This window comes from Lichenostomus cassidix, chromosome 23, assembly GCF_008360975.1.
Source record: "Lichenostomus cassidix isolate B80296 chromosome 23, HeHo_3.0, whole genome shotgun sequence".
Taxonomy (NCBI): Eukaryota; Metazoa; Chordata; class Aves; order Passeriformes; family Meliphagidae; genus Lichenostomus; species Lichenostomus cassidix.
The window spans coordinates 6,037,010-6,055,274 of NC_139503.1; the positions used below are offsets into that span (position 1 = coordinate 6,037,010).

At 49.7% G+C, this 18,265-nt stretch overlaps 1 protein-coding gene and 1 long non-coding RNA gene across 9 annotated transcripts in view; both read left to right on the forward strand.

Annotated features, from left to right (window-relative positions):
- The window catches only part of SCMH1 (Scm polycomb group protein homolog 1), a 69,559-nt gene that overhangs the window by 17,835 nt on the left and 33,459 nt on the right, over nucleotides 1–18,265 (forward strand). For all 8 annotated transcript variants that reach the window (XM_085081176.1, XM_085081174.1, XM_085081179.1 and 5 more), the window contains 6 exons: nucleotides 1,603–1,687; nucleotides 4,356–4,424; nucleotides 9,769–9,839; nucleotides 11,081–11,315; nucleotides 13,929–14,017; nucleotides 14,987–15,230. In XM_085081176.1, coding sequence (XP_084937302.1) covers nucleotides 1,663–1,687; nucleotides 4,356–4,424; nucleotides 9,769–9,839; nucleotides 11,081–11,315; nucleotides 13,929–14,017; nucleotides 14,987–15,230 — 733 coding nt within the window. In that variant the 5' untranslated portion in view covers nucleotides 1,603–1,662. The remainder of the gene's footprint in view (nucleotides 1–1,602; nucleotides 1,688–4,355; nucleotides 4,425–9,768; nucleotides 9,840–11,080; nucleotides 11,316–13,928; nucleotides 14,018–14,986; nucleotides 15,231–18,265) is intronic.
- On the forward strand, nucleotides 15,237–17,148 carry LOC146427906 (uncharacterized). Its single transcript, XR_014856289.1, has 2 exons — nucleotides 15,237–16,353; nucleotides 17,021–17,148. It is a non-coding gene; the product is annotated as an uncharacterized LOC146427906 (long non-coding RNA).

The window sequence follows — 18,265 nt, forward strand, 5'->3', positions numbered from 1 at the left end:
AAACCATGTCTGAACAAACACAGTCACAATTTTTTTTCTCCCAATACTTCTGCAGGGAAGGGTCACACATCCCTGTCATCAGGGCTCTTGAGGTGCTCAGCCTGAAGCAGCTTTTCAGAAGCCCTGAGTGGCACAAGAACTCCTGTGCCAAACGCATGAGATTTATGTGTGTGGGTACTTGAGAAAGTCCCACAGACAGTAGAGAGGCAGAGCCGATGATGGCAAATGCTTGTCTGGTGCCTTTATATATAAACACCTTTCAGCCTGGGTTTTTATGTGTAGGGGACGTTTCCTGCCAGGACTGCTAGTCATCAATAAAAATGACTGAAGAAAATTATGAAAAGAAGCTTTAAAGTTGTAAATAACCTTTCACATGTAGGTCACCTTCTGCTATTGAAAAGGAAACCAACTTTACTCCTTTCACAAGTGTGTACAGACACACACGCTATTTAGGAGAGAGGCAATAAGTGACTACTGTGCACCTTTTGATTTGGATTAAAAAAACAACCAGGATTTTTTTTTCCTTTAATATTCAATATTCCTTCAGTATTTTTCTTCTCAGATTATTGCTCAGTGTTGAATGTAAAGGCTGTAGTTTGTGTAGCTGTTATAGAAAATCAAACTCTTTATTTCTCTTACATTTAGAAAAAGCCTGGTTTTCAAAACCCCAACTTCTTGCCAAGCTAGATGTGTAAATAACCCTTTAAGCAGTGAGTCAGTGCTGTGTCCTGAGACAACTTCCTCTTCCATCCTCCTCCTGACTGCCCCACTGTGAACAAAATGGAATTATATTGATACAATTAATCTTTCATTAGTTAGTGGAGTGTCAAAACATGCTATTCCTGGCTTTCCCGAGGGCTTGTTTGTGGCTCAGTCATTCATTTGGGTGTTTTCTGGCAGGGCTTGGCAAGGCTTGGTGGGTGCAGCAGGCCCTGTCCTGTGAGAATGGCTGTGCTGGAGCACTGGGTCCTAGGACGTTTCCAGCACACTTCTCCCAAGAGCTCTGATTTTTCAGGAATATTTCTTTATAACAAGAATGCAAATACCTTTGCCTGCTGGGGACAGTCCAGCCAGTTTTCCTCCAATCAGGAAAAAAACCGCAGCACAACTTGGACACTCACGGCAATACTAATAGCAAAAGTATTTCCTGGGTCATTGTCCAATTTCTCATCCTTATTCCCCAGAACTGCTGCGAACAATTTGAATTTTAAGTGGCAAGCTGGGGATTGCTGTGCTGCTTTGCCAGAGTTAATATTATGTTTCCATGTGTTTTCTTTCATAAATTCCAGTTCTGCCTCCCTTTGTTGTGAGTGGGAGCAGCCCCTCCTTCCACACACATGGTCCAGACCTGCTGTAGGGTTAGCATGGAGATGGGCATGTGCTCCTTGTGCTTATTTATGCTGCTCCTACTGCCATGAATTTGACATTGTCCACAAATTGGAGAAAGTCTTGTATTTTCAGGGGGTGAAATGAATTGTGTATGTTCTGTTAAACCCTGGGTGACAGAGCATGTGTTTCCCCCACTGTGTGATGAGTTAATGGTGCAGATGACTGTGTGCTCCAGAATGGGGAATTTCCTCATCTTTATTTCTCTTGTCCTAGACATCTTCAGTTCCGTAAGAGCAACACAGTCCCAGGATAAGGACAGCAGCAGGTGGTAGAATGCGGAAACCAGGCCCTCAGAAAGGTGAGCAGTGATGCTTGGTACAGCCAAGGGCCGTGCAGTGAGCTGGTGTGGTCTGGAGGGCGGAGCGCCTTGGCAGGCTGACAGAGGGGTGGGAGCTGGGGAGATGTGGTTGGAAGCCCCAAACAGAGCTGTGTGTTTCTCCATCAGTGTGCAGAGAGCAGTTCATCAATCCACCCCTTGTGATGGGCAGAGGAGAGTCCCTTTTCAAGGCACCTCTGCAGCTCGTGGGACACAGTGTCAGCGTGAGGGTGCCCTGCAGAACCCACAGCACCATCTGGCACACCTCCCAGCATGAGGCAAACTGCCTGTGCTGGCACAGGCCTCCCCCTCTAATGAGGCGTGAAACCGGAGACCAGCCTACCTTGTGGAGAGGAAATCTGTCAGGAGGTTACCACTGCCACCGAGTCCTTCAGCCCCTCACACAGCACGTGCTTCCTGGGTCCTGCATCCCCAACAAAAAGGGTGAAGCCAAGCCGCCTGGCTGCAGCTGAGCTGCTCTGGCTTCTTGTGCTTAACAAAAATATTGATTTCCCTTAGTGCTGTGCCATGCATGTGCGTCTGACTGGAGTGATCTCATCACATGCACTCCGGAGGAGGGGGGAAGGGAGAAGCGAGAGGATGGAGCATCCTCCGCAGCTCTTTGTTCACATCTGCTCCACACTCCCAAGGTTTATTGCAGGAGATTTCTATGCTCGATTTCTCTCCTCCCTTTATTTTTTTTAAATGTCTCCTTTGCTTCTGTCGTGGTTCATCTTACAGCAGCATTATCCTCTTCCTAACACTGCTTGTGCTTTAATGAAGTGAAAATAAATGAAGGAGAGCAGGGAATGGGGAGACCCTGCTGCGAGGCAGCTGGAGGGCTTGGCAATAAAGGAGGCTGGTTGATTAGTCAGCAGCGTGGCTGAGGCCCGGGCTGGCTGGATTAAGCCTCACACACAGCTTGTTCCCTGTGCTCCTGGAGCCTCCAGCCAGCCTGGCTCTGTGACCTGTGCTCGGAATTCCATGCCGTAGGGTTGCAGAGGCAACACCTGCATCGTGCACATGTGGATTTCTGTCCTACTTACCTGCTTTTTTTAATAATACATTGAACTTTCACTATTTCTTTATTTGTCTGCAGAAATTCTTGTTTCTCTCCCTCTCTGCTGCATTTGTATCCTGCTTAATGAGGATTTTTGCATGTTACAGGTTAAGAACAAAATGTACCTTCGCCTGCAGAGTATGGCAAGAGACTCCTTTGAGTGCATGGATACTGTTAGAGGTGTCCTGCAGTACTGAGGGGAGCCTTACCCACCCAGGGGGCTCTTTTGCTTCTGACTTAAATACTTTATGTCCTTTATTCTTGCTTTCTTAGGGAGATGGCACAATACTGTGCTTCATGGTAATGCATTTATTAGGAAGGGTGTCCTTCAATTCTTTTCATTCATTTATGTCTCTCCAAGGAGGCTCTTTGTCTAGTCCATGTCTAGTGACGCCGTAGCCACACTCCATATGTCCCTTGTGTTCATTTAAGGGAGGCTGATCTGGCAGCCCTCTGTTGGGCTGGAGGCTGTTGGAGGCAGGGTGGGCATCCCAAACTTCTATCACTTTCCAGAGCAGTAAAACCTACATGGCATCCTGTCCATTGTGCTGAAAAGAACATGTCAAGAGGAGAAGATTGCAAAAATAATTATCCAAAAGCAATTCCAGACACACTAAGATACCCCGGCCACTTTAACAGCAGCGCTTAGCCTGCCTTTTCCAGCTACGTGTCAGGAGATTTCAAACTTTTCCTTTCACAAGGAACTACTTTTCATGGGGGCAAGGCACATTTTGAAGGGCACTACCAAACTGCTGTCTACAGTAGCTCTAAAGATGCTCTCTAAAATAAAGGAGCTAGAGTGCAGCAGCACTCCCAGGGTGCCCAGGCCAGCAGCAGCAGGTCAGGGAGCTGGCACAGGGTGAGCTCTGCGGTGACACAGTGATTTTCCATTTCTCCTTTGGGCTGGAGGCTGCTGGAGGAATGGATGAGCATTCCTCACTTCTTGCTATATCACATTCCAGAGCTGTCTTGATAACTTTCCTTTTTTTGGAGCTCTGAGGCCCAAAGCGGTCATGAGCAAAGGCAGCTCAAGTAAGCTGCTCTGCAGGGCTTGTGCTGCTTTGCTGTGCTCTCTTCCAAGCTGCAAGGGACACACGGAAACCTGGTGCTGTGCATGGAAAGGGCACTTGTGCAGATTCTCAAAGAAGTCCTCTCCCCATCTGCACAAAAGGTTGAGGCTGTTTGTGTGGAATAGCCTGGAACTGATACACAAGGAGCTGTTCATTCACATGAAGATTCACGAGCCATTTTTAGTGGCTGTTATGTTTGTTCTTCTCAAGCCCTTCTTCTCAAAGATAAAATGATGTAGTTCTACCAGTTTGCTACTGTTTGTTATTGTTTGTCACTTAAGGAGAACAGTGGCTGGTGGGAACTAAGCAGGGATTCAGTGCAAATGCGGAAGCCTCCTGCGTGAGCTGTGGGGAGGAAGGGAGCACAACCCAGAGATCCAGGCAAATCATCTGTGTTACTGGGGTCATGATAGGGAGGTCACTCCTCTCCTCTGAAGTGGACAGTGGTAAAGTAGATAGTGTTGAAGGGTTCATTATCTGGCTACTTTCCCTGACACAAATGCTCTGTTTCTTGTCTCAGCCATAGACTGGAAAGATGGTAAAAAGCACAAGTACAGCCGCCCGTCGGAGTCTCCCTCCCAGTACCAAGGTAAGAGAGTTCCCTTCTTCCTCCCCCACTCTTCCTCCCTGCTTTTTTCCCCCCCTTTCTCCCTTCTGTGATTTTCTAAAATTTTTGGTTTTGCAAGTGCATGGTGCAGCAGTGAGGATTGCAGATCACTTGCAAGAAACTCTGAGCAGCTAATCATTGCCCAAAACTTGGGCACATCCTTATAGAGAGTTTGAGCCTGGAGAAGAGAAAGGTCTGGGGAGACCATAGAATCCCTTCCAGTGCTTAAAGGGGCTCCAGGAGAGCTGAAGAGGGACTTTAGACAAGGGCCTGAAGTGACAGGACAAGGAGAGTGGCATCACACTGTCAAAGGGCAGGATTAGATGGGATATTGAGAAGAAATTCTTTCCTGTGAGGGTGGGGAGGCCGCTGCACAGGGTGCCCAGAGAAGCTGTGGCTGCCCCTGCATCCCTGATTCAAGGCCAAGTTGGACAGAGTTTGGAGCAACCTGAGACAGTGGAAGGTGTCCCTGCCCATGGCAGGGGGTGAAAAGGGATGGGCTTTAAGGTCCCTTCCAACGCAAACCGTTCTGTGATTCTGCACAGTGAGGGAGTGAAACTGCAGCATCTTTCTGGTCCCAGCGCACCCTGTAATACAGGCTGGAAGGATTTCTGCTCAAAGCTGCATTGGGACACCTCTGAGGAGAGCAGGACAGAGCAGACAGCACCCTGGTGTTTCAGAGCTGTTAGTTTTGATTCACACGTTCTCACATTTTACTGAGCAGGACAGTGAGCAATGGGGCTCATGTTACCATCTGTAGCTGTTACCGATGGAGCACATGCAGCCGGATTGATGGCTGAGCAAAGTGCCAGGCATTGGGAGGGGTCGGGCAGGCGGGAGCTGTGCCATGCCCGTGGGAGAGCTGACCCCTGGGGAGGCCATGATCAGACATCAGGGACAGCCACTGTCACCTTGGATCTGTGAGGCCAGACGGTGCTCTGCTCATTTTCATACCGAGCCGGCTCAAACTGTGCTGCTTTCATGTGCAGCCTTGGTGCTCCTTAGCAGCCACACATATGGGCTGCAGACTTGAATGGGATGCCTTGATCTGGGTAGGGCATGTTCTCCTTCACAGATGTGACCTGAAACGCACATGTATTGTTTCAGTTGGATTGATGACCCCTCGGGAGCTGAAATGCTAATGGAGCCCAAACCAGACTTCAGTTAAAGATATAAACAGAAACTCCATCTTCATTTAAATTCTGGGCAAAGGATCAATGTTAAATGCAACATGAAGAGAATAAAAACATGAGGGTGCAGAGCTGCATTGTTCACAACTACGGCAGTTTGACCCCTTGAGTGTGTGGAGTGTTTTGTTTGGAGTAAATATTTTTGAAGGTTAAGACATCAGAGCCCAAATCTGACTCTCTGCCTGGAAGTAATATCTGTCTTTGGCATGAGCATACAACAGGGAGCTTCCCAAAGCAAGCACAAGTGATAGTCACCCCAGGGGCATTTCCCCAGCCAAGTCACAGGGAGTCACACAGGTTCCCAATCCTTGGCTTTTGTTTGGCTCACAGATGTAGTTGCAAAAACAGGTTTAAAGTGTCTTTCTCTCATTTCTTCCTGTGAAGAAGATGCAATGTGCTGGAGAGAGCTGGACAGGGACTTAGGACAAAGGCCTGAAGAGCCAGGACAAGGGGGTATAGCTTCATTATAATCAATAGCATTGACAGAGGGCAGGGTTAGATGGGATATTGGGAAAAAATTCTTCCCTGGGATGGAGGTGAGGCCCTGGCACAGGTTGTCCCGAGAAGCTGCCCCTGCATCCCTGGAAGTGTGCAAGGCCAGGTTGGACAGGGCTTGGAGCAGCCTGGGATGTGGAAGGTCTCCCTGCCCATGGCAGGGAGTGTAGCTGGATAGTCTTTAAGGGCCTATCCAACCCAAACCATTTTATGATACAACTGTATATATCTTACCTGGAGGAACACACTCCTCTCCAATGGGTATCCTTCCAGTGGTGTGCTATGCAAGGTGAAGGAAGAAACATGAAAGAACAGGCAGAGACCAGACTGATTTTAGGGCTGGTAGGACAATTTGCATATTGTTCTAGAAACCAGCAGCAGTGGAGCAAGTGTTGCTTTATGGGGCAAGAGAGGATTTCATTCCCTACAGTCAGCTCTGGCCTTGGACACTCCATTACCAGTCAAAGGGACACTTTAAGGCTGGCTGAAGTTTATTCAGTGAAACGGAGTGATTCACTGACAAGTGGAGAAAAGTCAACAGTGTTTTTTAACCGACACTCTGGAAACAGGACTCCCTGCCCAGGCCAGATCAGAAATAATCATCTTGCAGACTAAAATGTCCTGTCGCTCTAGAGTAAAGCATTCAATTTATCAACATGGATAAGAAGATTGAGACAGTAAAAAACACAAGGCAATTGGTCCATGCTGAGAAGAAAGCCAGGCAACATACTGCAGTTTTTCCCTTTGGCCTTACAACCTCCAGCCCCAGCGTGAGCAGCACCTGGCACTTTGGTGTCCTGGCTGTTTCTCAAGCACAAAGCTCAGAGCTTGTGCTCTGCTCCCCTGTTAAAAAAGCCCCAATGCATCCTGCTTTTTTCTATTTCATTGGCACCTATCCCTCTGTTGTAAAAAAAAAAAAAACCCTCAACTTTTGTCTTGTGCTATTTTCTTCTGATTCTTTCTGCAGTTCTTAGGTTGAAGCTGATTGTATTTGCTAAAGTTTAAGTGTACTTTGAAATTCCTACTTGAAAAATACTGTCTATCATGAGATAGACATTATTACGGAATTAATTTAAACCCATTCCTTGTATTCTGTGCAGGGTTTCCTCTTGTGCTAAGGGAATGGTGGCAGCTTCCAGTTGAAGTCTGCAGTTTTTATCTTGGTTTGAGGGTAATCCTGAAAAAGAAGTGCAGGTTCTACCTGTGCTTGCCCTGCCATCTGTGTGTAAGGGGATAGCTGAGAGTGAACAGAGAGAGAAGGAGGGAAGACTGAGCACTGCTGTATCAGCTCTGTTTTTTCTTAGAAGTCTTTCTGCTGCTTGTTTATCTTTGCAAAATAAATCACCAGAACCATGAGCTACAGGAATCAGAGAATATCCTGAGCTGGAAGGGACCCCCAAGAACCATCCAGTCCAACCCCTGTCCCTGCCCAGACCCCCAACAATGCCACCCTGTGCATCCCTGGCAGTGCTGTCCAAACGCTCCTGGAGCTCTGACAGCGTCAGGCTGTGCTCATTCCCTGGGGAGCCTGGGCAGTGCCAGCACCCTCTGGGGGAAGAACCTTTCCCTGATCTCCAACCTAATCCTCCCCTGACATAGCTTCATGCTGTTCCCTTAGGTCTTAGAGAAGCTGCAGTTCTAGTGCTGTGTGTGTGTCTTCATACAGTGGTTGAATCCCAGCACGCTCTAGAATTAATCTCAAATAAGTTCCATGTCCAAACACTATTTTTAGAGGCCTGCAGCTGTCTCAGAAATTCCCTGCTCCCACTGAGATTGTGCAGCATGGATCTCAGCTGTGGGGTGAGCTGCTGCAGGGAGCAGGATGGCTTGGCTTGGTGTGGAGGGAGTGAAAAGTGGAAAGATTAAAACCATGACTACTCTTAATAGTGAGGGATTGAAACCAGCTGAGGGGAGGTTGTTTTTTTTTTTTTTAAATAAAATTGTCAAGCACAGCTGATCCTGTTCAGGCTACTGGCTCAGGGCCTGGGGCTGAGACTGGCACTGCTCACCCAGTACTGTCACCTGGCATCCTCTGTGCTCCAGGGACAAGGGCTTCTGAAGGGCCACGCAGTCTGAGATGAGCCCAGATCTGCAACCAGAGTTAAGGGGTAGGATACACAAGGCATTTCCAGGCCAGGAGTGCCTGGCTTTATTTTGCCTGAGTGTTTACTCCACACGTACAAAGAGTTTCATTGACAGAACCAAGTGTAAAATCATATCTTCAATGAAAGCAAAAGAAGTTTGGTTTTGTGAGAGCAGCATTACAGTAACTCACTGAATTTCTCCATTCACCCAGTGTGAGACTGGCTGAAAGGAAAATATGTGCCAGTGGATGATGCTGAGTACTCTGGGGCATGGAGAGTACTGTGAGTCTGTAAACAGCAATATTTAGCCAGTGTGGCAATGAAACTGTATTTTTTCTGTTCATTTTCCCTATTTTTAACAGTGTGCTAGTCATTTGCATGGGAGGTGGTGAGAAAGCAACATTCCTTGTATTTATTTGAAGCTTGTAGATTATGAAGGCTCCTCTGTGCATGAGGCAGCACTGAAGCAATGTGTGCTGACCTTACTGCCTCAATTTTCAGAGGTGTGGTGTGTGTGCTGCAGTAGCTGAAATGGCTCTTACTGTATCTTTTGTTTTGAAAATAGACTGATTAAGAACTTGCCATGACTCAGGGAAGCAGTGGCTGACTTTAATTGTGCTGCCACCAATGCTCTTGAAATGCCTTGAAAACAGTGGTCTCCTGGGAGCTGTTTGAATGAATACAAGTGAATGTCATGCTGGAAGGTTCCTCTCCCAGCTGCTCAGTTTAAATGGCAAAAGTCATGGTTTGCTCAGATCACAGGAGCTTTTAATTCCTCATTTAATAACAGGTTTCCCTGGGTGGCATATTGCTTTTACCCTTCCTGCTGTATGTGAGGGAGCTGCAGGCAAGGGTGAAATGCGCTTCCCCTGGCAGCAGTGTTCAGTGGAAGAGGACTTGATGTCAGGTGTGAGGTGCTGAGCTCAGTAAATTCCTGTTTGGATGGGATTCCATGGCACTTCAAGAAGTTAATTGCTGACCTGTCCACTGATTGCTGGGGTTGTGCTGATTTCTAGCCCATGGGGTGGGCTGTGTGTGTGCTGGACCAGGGGGACCGTAGAGCAGGTTTCTGTCCTAAATCTGTGATTTAGAATCATGGGATCACAGGGTTTAAAATGACCTTAAAGCTAATCTTGTTCCAACCCCCAAGCTGGTCTGCTTGTAGCCCACAGTGAGTGTTCATAATCCCCAGACTAATTGATGTGTCTAATGAATGGTTTTTAAGGGACAGTTGTCTGGAAGACTCTGCAAATTCCCATCTGTGCTGGGTGTTTTCCATTAAGTTGTATGTTGTTATCCTGCCTCCGTGCAGCCCCTTCCCGGCAGCGCAGAGGCAGGAGGATGCCGAAGGCAACACTGTGCTTTGTTCTGCCTGTCAGTTGCAGTTGTAAATCTTCTGTACTCACAAACATCAGAGGTTCTTGGTAAAAGCGTGTTGCCTGTGAGCACCTCCTCTGTGAGAAGTGCAGAACTGCTGGCTCAGGAGTCTGGCCAGCTCTTTTGCTGAGAATTTTGCTCATCAGTTCCTATTTGAATCCTTTTGTTTGTACTTCTCAGGTCACTTCACCTGGGAGAAGTACCTGAAAGAGACATGTGCCATCCCAGCTCCTGCCCATTGTTTCAAGCAGGTAAGAGGAAGAAAACAAGAAAGGTCAAGGGCTGTGGTCCACTGGGGACCCTGGGGTTCTGTGCCTGGGATAGGCTCCTGGTTTGGCAAGGAAGATACTTAACGATTTGGAGACTTAACAGAAATCCAAGTGTACTGAAGCAAAGATTATAAAGATACATTTAGAGTAGCACAGAAGATTTTCCTCTGGGATGTGTATGTTGGGAACACAAGTGTGCTTTTACTCTGCCAAGCACAAGCCCATGGAGAAAGTGTCCTGAGCAGGCTGGGATCCAGCTTTTGGTGGATCCTGCTCAATAAGGAGATCTTCTGCAGAGTTCACCCAGTCTTTGTGAACAGAATAGCAGCTACTGGGCAGCAGGTATTGAGCACAGAGGTGGTTGTGCTGAATACAGGGGGTGCAGGAGTGGATCAGTGGGGGACACCTGGGTCTGAGTGAAGAGGAGCAGGATCGGTGTGGGTCTGCGGTTGGCTGGGTGAGTCTTCCCAGAAGACGGTCAATCTCCTTTACTGGGCACTGGTGGGGCTGCACCTCAAATCCTGGGATCAGTTTTGGGCCCCTCACAACAAGGGGGCTGTACTGTGTCCAGGGAAGGGAATGGATCTGGGGAAGGGTTGGAGCACAAGTCTGATGAGGAGCAGCTGAGGGAGCTGGGGAAGGAGCTCGGGCTAGAGAATAGAAGGCTCAGGGGAGACCTTCTGGTTGTGCACAACTCCTGACAGGAGGGGACAGCTGGAGGGAGTCACGTTCTGTTCTCAGGAAACAGGGACAGGAGGAGAGGAAACAGCCTCAGCTTGTGCCAGGGAAGGTTTAGGTTGGATATCAGGGAAATTTCTTCACTGAAAAGGTGATCAGGCCATGGAAATGTCTGTCCAGGGCAGTGGTGGAGTCCCAACCCCTGAAATTGTTCAGGTGCTTAGGGACATGGGTTAGTAGTGGGCTTGACAGTGCTGTGGGACAGCTGAAGTCCATGATCTTAGAGGTGTTTTCCAGCCTTAATGATGCTGTGATTCCAAGAGAAGAGGCTTTAGTTGCCTAGATGATGAGGGATGAAGGATGGGGGTCTGTTACAGACCATCCAGGGCTTGCTGAGTTCTCTGTGGGGCCTGTTCCATGCTGTGCCTGGAGGGACTGTCAGCCTTCAGTAGACTCCATTCAGGTGCTCTTAGTGCTCAAGCTTTGTGCCTGAGCCGGTGCATATATTGGCAGTCCTGACTGGCTCCCTGTTCTACTCTTTGCAGTCATACACTCCACCTGCAAACGAGTTCAAGATCAGTATGAAACTGGAGGCCCAGGACCCCCGGAACACCACGTCCACATGCATCGCCACCGTGGTGGGGCTGACGGGCGCCCGCCTGCGCCTGCGCCTCGACGGCAGCGACAACAAGAACGACTTCTGGAGGCTGGTGGACTCTGCTGAGATCCAGCCCATTGGGAACTGTGAGAAGAATGGAGGGATGCTGCAGCCTCCACTGGGTGAGCTGGAGTTCAGCTGTGCAGCAAGGGCCACCTTGATGGTGGGGAAAACTCAGGGGTTTTTGTAGATCTGTGCTTGTGACAGAGGCCCATGGCCTGCCCCTGCTTACTGTGGGATGTACACAAAGTACATAAACCACACCAGGTCTGTATTTCCCCGCAGAGATGGTGACATGGGCAGGGAGATGCTTTAGAGTGTAGATGAAAGAGGTCTCTGCACCAAAGTGAGCTGCTTGCCCTGGTTGCAGCTCAAGCTCAGGATTGTTGCCCAGAGAAGCTATGGCTGCCCGATCCCTAGAGCTGTCCAGGGCCAGGTGGGAAAGGGCTTGGAGCAAGGTGTCCCTGCCTATGGCAGAGGGGTGAAGCTGGATGATTTTTAAGGTCCCTTCCAACCCAACCCACCCTGTGATTCTGGGATTCAATACCAGGTTACCTGGACAGGAAACATAATGTCTGAAAATGTTAGTCTGTTTAATTCCTATCTTATCTGAAGGGACACTTGCAGTAGTTTGTACTTACTTATTTAATTTTGCTTGGCTACAACTTTATAAATAGCCTGGACAGTCTAACACTTCTTCCAGTCTTGTCTTCAGTTAAACACACAACACTTTCCTTTATCTTTGATGCTAGCTAAGTGACAAGCTGATTTGCTGATTCTTTCCTGATAATCAGCAAGATTAACCTGTTTTTTCATTTTGCTGCCCTATAGTTCTATTGTCTTCATAAATCTCTCTCTCAATTAGCATATCCTCAAATAATTTTTTCAAAGCCAGGCTGGACTGGGCTTGGAGCAACCTGGTCTAGTGGAAGGTGTCCCTGCTCATGGCAGGGGGTGGGATGAGATGAACTTTAAGGTCCCTTCGAGCCCAAACCGTTCAGTGATTCTGCTGCCCATCTCCTCCATAGCCGTGTCCCAGGTGCTGTCCGGGCTGCGGTGCCGGGCGCAGTCCCCGCGGTTCCTCCTGTGCCGTGGCCGGGTGTGGCCAGCAGAGGGCACGAAGCGCAGGTAAAACGGGACAGGGACAAGCTCGGGGACTGCTCCGTGGGCGCTGCTCCCTGTGCCCGGCTGTGGTCTGTGTCACCTGCTTAACCTTGCACCAGACAACAGGACAGCTTTAGGTGAGATAATAGGAGAGAATTCTTCCCTGTGAGGGTGCTGAGGCCCTGGCACAGGGTGTCCAGAGAAGCTGTGGCTGCCCCTGGATCCCAAGGCCAGGCTGGACAGGGCTTAGAGCAGCCTGGCACAGTGGAAGGTGTCCCTGCCATGGCAGGGGTGGGATGGGATGATTTTGCACGCAGCATAAAGACAGGTAACAGAGCTAGTGCTGCAGTTGCCCTTCCTGCCTGCAGACTGCAAGGGCCAAGAAAACCCATCAAGGATTTTCTGTTTCCTGTGGTATTTTCCATGTGCACACATCTGCTGCTGCTCCTTCTTTACATAGATAATTCCAGGGACAGGAGCCAGGAACAGCTGGAGCTGGGCCAGGGCAGGCTCAGGCTGGAGATCAGGAAAGGTTCTTCCCCAGACGGTGCTGGGCACTGCCCAGGCTCCCCAGGGAATGAGCACAGCCTGAGGCTGCCAGAGCTGCAGGCATGTTTGGACAGCACTGCCAGGGATGCACAGGGTGGGGTTGTTGGGGGGTCTGGGCAGGGACAGGGGTTGGACTGGGTGGTCCTTGGGGTCCCTTCAGCTCAGGAGACTCTATGATTCACATAAAAGGTTTTCTGTGCCACTCTGGGAGCTGAGCTCTCCCATCCCCTGAGGTTGTGGTTACTTGGGTTAGTTTCCAAGCTGATCTGACAGAGTTCAGGGCTGGCAGGGTGACATACTGAGTTCTGCAACCCTGGCAAAGTTTTGCCATGTTCTTGGTCCAGGCCCAGTCCCAGGATCACGTTCAAAACTTCAAAAACACAGACCAAATGCAGGTGAGCAGCAGAAATTGCCTGTGCAGGAAGATGCACTTTTAGCAAAGATGTTCTGTGATATCCAGAGCCTTGTGTCAGTTGTGTAGTCATAGTCAATGCCACATACTTCAGAGCACATGAAATTGCTTTTTTTCTTCCCATAAGCCCCCTCTTGTTATTTCTCCACTTTTTTCACAGCAGGTGTCAAGCCAAAACCTGACATCCCTCCCTATAGTGGTTAAATCTGTTTCCCAGCTAAGTCATAGCCTCTATTTCCTCAGATTAGCTTGCCTGCAGCTCACACTAGAGGTGGAGGAGGCCACCCAGAAGCTGTGATTCCCTGTTGAGAAAGAAATTCCATAGCCTGAGTGTGCACTTGCTGATTCATGTCTCCCCTGCAGCAGGATCACTGGAGCTGCCAGCACTGATGCTGTACAACAGGCTCTGCCTGGATGGTCCAGGGACAGACTTTTGTTATGATAAGTGAATACTGTAGTCAGACAGCTGTTTCCAGATGTTTCTTTTCAATAACACAATGCTTTGCTTTCAGAATATCTGGAAAAGGTCCCACCTGACTTCAGCATGGGAGGAGGGCAGTGTGGGATCACAATTGTGTGAATTCCCATCAGAGCAGGCATTTGCTGAGCGATCCACTGACCACCCCCCCACCCCGTCTAAAAGTCTCCATCTCTGCTTCCTTCTCCTCAGGCTTCCGACTGAATGCCTCCTCCTGGCCCATGTTCCTTCTGAAGACTCTGAATGGAGCAGAGATGGCTCCTGTCCGGATTTTTCACAAGGTATTTCACTGTTTGTGCAGATCCTTCTGTCAATGGCCCCTTCACTGCAGAGCACCAAACTCAAGAGCTGGTGTCTCATGAGAGATATGCTGATCCCAGAGGAGGTGGCATTGCCCAGCTCTGCCCTGGTGCTGCTCTAGGATAGACCTGTGCCCTCTCCAGTTTTGTCATAGCAATGTCAGGATGCAGCCAGAGGTCTGCCAAGGAAGTGCCTTGGGCTTCAGTGCTTGGGCTTGAGGCAAGAACTGTTTTTTCACTTGGGCTGCAGCTGCTGCAAAGTGGGGAATGCAAGGTGGGAATATCAGCACCACTCTGAAACTTTTTAATGTGCCAGAGCTTGTCAGGTGAGCAGATACTGCTGAGAGGCAACATGGCCAGTGTGAGTTTATAGTTTGTGTTTTCACATCCTTAACACAGTTAGAGAGAGAAGCCAGGCTAGAGGGGTGGGGTGGGATGGGATGGGATGGGATGGGATGGGATTGTGAGGCTTTAGTGGATCTCAAGAGCAAGCCCCAGATAAGAGCAGATGGCAGATCTCTCACTTGTTTCCCAAAGCTGATGGTGGGGGAAGAACGATGGAGACACTGTAATACCTCAGGTTTTCCTGCTCTGAGATCACAAGGGGAGAGTATCCCATGGAGGCTCTTTCTTTGGAGCTCTATTTTTCGCCGGTGGTGCACGACAGAGCTGTCACAGGGCACAGTGTTCACATCCACTCCCTGGATCTGGTCCAGCAGCCAGCTGAGAGCAGAGAGTCGGTAGTAGACTACAATGCCTCTTGACTAAAGGGCAGTGGCTGTGTAGCACATCCAGTGTGTGTACACCTATTGGGACCTATTGGGGTTCAAATCCAGCCCACTAACTCACTCACTCACTCCTGGAGGTGAGTTTTCCTGGTGAGGGCGCAGCCCTGGTGTGGGGAAGCACTGGCATATCCCCTTTGAGCATATATTCCACTTCTTCTTTTAGGAACCACCATCTCCTTCCCAAAACTTCTTCAAGACAGGTATGAAGCTGGAGGCAGTGGACAGGAAGAACCCTCACTTCATCTGCCCGGCCACCATTGGGGAGGTGAGAGGTTCTGAGGTCCTCATAACATTTGATGGCTGGAGAGGTGCCTTCGATTACTGGTGCCGATATGATTCCCGGGACATCTTTCCCGTAGGCTGGTGTTCGCTGACTGGAGATAATCTGCAGCCCCCTGGTACAAAAGGTAAGGCCCACATGGTTGCTTAGCTGTCTTTGTCCTTCACTCAGCTCTCAAAGAGCAGCAAAGCAGGCAGAGACTGGCAGCAAGGACACTTGGGTGCCCTGTCTGGCTTTTGTGCTGCTTCACGCGTGGTAAAGGTACAGGTGATCAGACCTATAGCACTGGAACAGCCTGGCACCAAGGTGCTGAGGAGCAGCTATCCATAAAGATGGGCAGGATGATGGCTCTGGGGAGGGATGGTGCTGTATGACATTGCTGAGGTCTGCTCCTCTCCAGGAGTTTCCTTGAAGTTTTTCCTGCGTCTTTGAACCACATTTTCCTACAGAGTTTTTCTGAGGGGGACTGGAATAATGAAAACTATGAAGTTGCAGGACTGCGCCTCTTTGTACTTTGGACAGTTTTCTTGCTCTGCCTTATGCTGTGAATATGGACAGCAGCTGTGGAGCAGGTTGTACCTGCCATGTTCCCAGGACTGTGATTGTTGGGCAGGAGTGGCATTGGGGAATGTGCTGCCTTTGCAAAGGCCTGAGCAATGGCTGGTTTGATTCTCAGAGGTGTCTCAAACTTTGCACATCACAGTTGTGTTTGGGCCCAGGGGGGGCTGTCACTGTCCTTAAGCACATCCCTCTGGCATTTGCTGGCTGGCCAGCCCTGCGTGTGCTTGTCAATGAAATGAGGGGCAGGAGAGCAACCTCTCTACCAGTGCTGAAGGACTGCTTAGGAAAGGCATTTCTCTCATGAGACCGTTCCTCGTGAAAATCCCAGGTCGGCTCATGCTGCCCTGTCAGGCTGGTGTTGCCCTGTGTCCCTGACATGTGCCAGGTCTGGGGGCCAGGTCTGTGCTTGGTGCTGCAGGGCTGGTGTCAGTGGATTGCCCAAGGTCATCTTGCATGACTGTGTGCAGGCCGAACTGTGGGCTCCTCTTGGGTGAGGATGATTCTGCTTTATCTTAGATTTCTATGTTTTGCCTTGATGTTCCCAGCCTCTCCCTCTCTTCTTGCTGGTTGTTTGTGTCCCACCCTGTGGGCTCTCCAGAGCACTGGAGCCCTCCCAGCCAGTGCCTGACCACTCCAGTGGTGCCCTGGAGTTTGAGGCTCTCACCAAGCACCTCCAAGATGCCTCTAAGGTTCTCCACAAATGGCTAAAGACATGTTTGTGTTGGGTGGGAGCTTTCCTGGCAGTAACCTGGGGGTGGAAGGTTTCAGGAGCACAGTGGAAGCCACCTTCTCAGGAGAAGCGGGAACCTCCATCTGACCATGGCCCCTGGCACAGGCAGCTCTGCTCCTCCCCAGCCTCCCCTTGCCAGGGGCTGAAGCTGTGAGTGAGCAGAGTCCAGTTAATTATCCAGAAACAACAGCCCATTGTGCCATCCTGGGAAGCTTGTGCTTCCCCCTTGGCAGGTGGCAGTGACAGCTTCTCCCTTTCACATCAGCCCCATGTGCAGTCAGTCTGCATTTCTTGCTCATGTACAAAAATAGTGACCCCCAAAAGTCATATCTCCCCATTCACAGGCAAAGGCAGCCCTCACTCTCAGGCAGATTTTTTGCTCTCTTTTTCCTTCTTTTTTCAGCTCCTGGGACAAGATCAGGGGTTGCATGAGCCTTGCAAAAATACCAGGGTGTTGAGGTCAGCCTTGTCTTTGTGGTATTTTACTTTGTCCTCTGTGACTATCTGCTCTCTTTCCTGCCCAAGAATTTCTGACTTCCACATTGTGGGATTAAACCAAAAGAGGGGAGTACTGGGAACTTTCTCTTCTTTAATAAAATTCCTCCTTATGTTTCCTCACTCCTCAGCCCTGCTGTGGTGGAGGCTTGAGCACAGTCCTCCCAGAACTGATAGTTCTGCTCTTGGCAGGGTTGGAGGATGCATCACCACAGAAGGATCCCCCTTTCCTTGAGCACCAATAAACTTTCCTCATGTGCCTGCCTAGAGCCTGCAGGAGCATGTGGTGGAGTCAGGCAGTTTCCCTTTCGTGGTGGGAATTCTTTTTAATCAGGAAGACCTGGAGAGACATGCAGGGGGTCATGGTGCCATGGTAATACTGGTCTGTACTCCTATACTGGATTGACCATGTGAGGTCCTTGTGGAATTTGAGGAATCCTGTGAAGAGTTAACTCCGTGGAAGTTGAAGAATTCTGTGAAGAGTTAACTCTGTGGAGAATGACGTCTTCCTGGGGCTGAGCAAAAGGAGGCCTCATGGAATGAGCTCATGTTCAAGGGAAGCAGAACTTCAAAGAGGCTAGACATGTTTATTTAATGCTGGTAACTCCATTCAGCTCTAATCTGCCTCTGCTGCTGGCTGCCAGCGGAGGTGGAGGAGTGCAGGGCTTCTCCCAGGCATGGTCTTTCTCCATCTCTGAGGCCTCCCACTCCCAGCAGTGTTTGCTTGGCTGGAGTGGCTGGGCAGGGAGCTGGTGGAGCTGGGGCCCAGCCAGCCACACTGGGAGCTTTCATTAGGGCACATGTGTGTGTTAGAGAAGGAGAGGGAGGTCAAACAGTGAGGAGGAGCAGCCTGCAGCCTGCTCAATAATTCCATTGCTGTCTGTTGGCTGTGCAGCAACCTGCTGGGAGAGTTCAATAGCTATATGACTGTGGGCTCTTGGGCAACTCCTGGAGCTCCTGTCTTGATGCTTGGAGCTGGGAGATCCAAACCGGCACACCACAGAGGGGAAATGTAGCTCTGGGAGTGCCTACACCCGTGGCTGGTCCTGGTCCTCTCTCTGCATTGGCCATGGACCAGGGTCCAAGACTGGTTCTGCTGGGCCACTGAGCAAGGTGGAATGTGGAAGAGCTCATCCTGTGCATCCTCAGCTTCTGTACCTCAGCCTGGCACGTCTGTGTGCTTTGCCGCTGGGGTTACTGACCCAGCTGGCAGCAACAGCAGGTACAGTGCAGGAGGTGCCTGATGTTCCTCAAGCTGAGCACTTCAAAGTTTAGGTGTTGTGATGCATATAAGGAGTGCACGAGTCTGTGCACTGTAGCAGTGGTTGGTAGAAGTGTAATTTGGGCGGAAAGCAGAGACTGAAAGAGGAAAATAT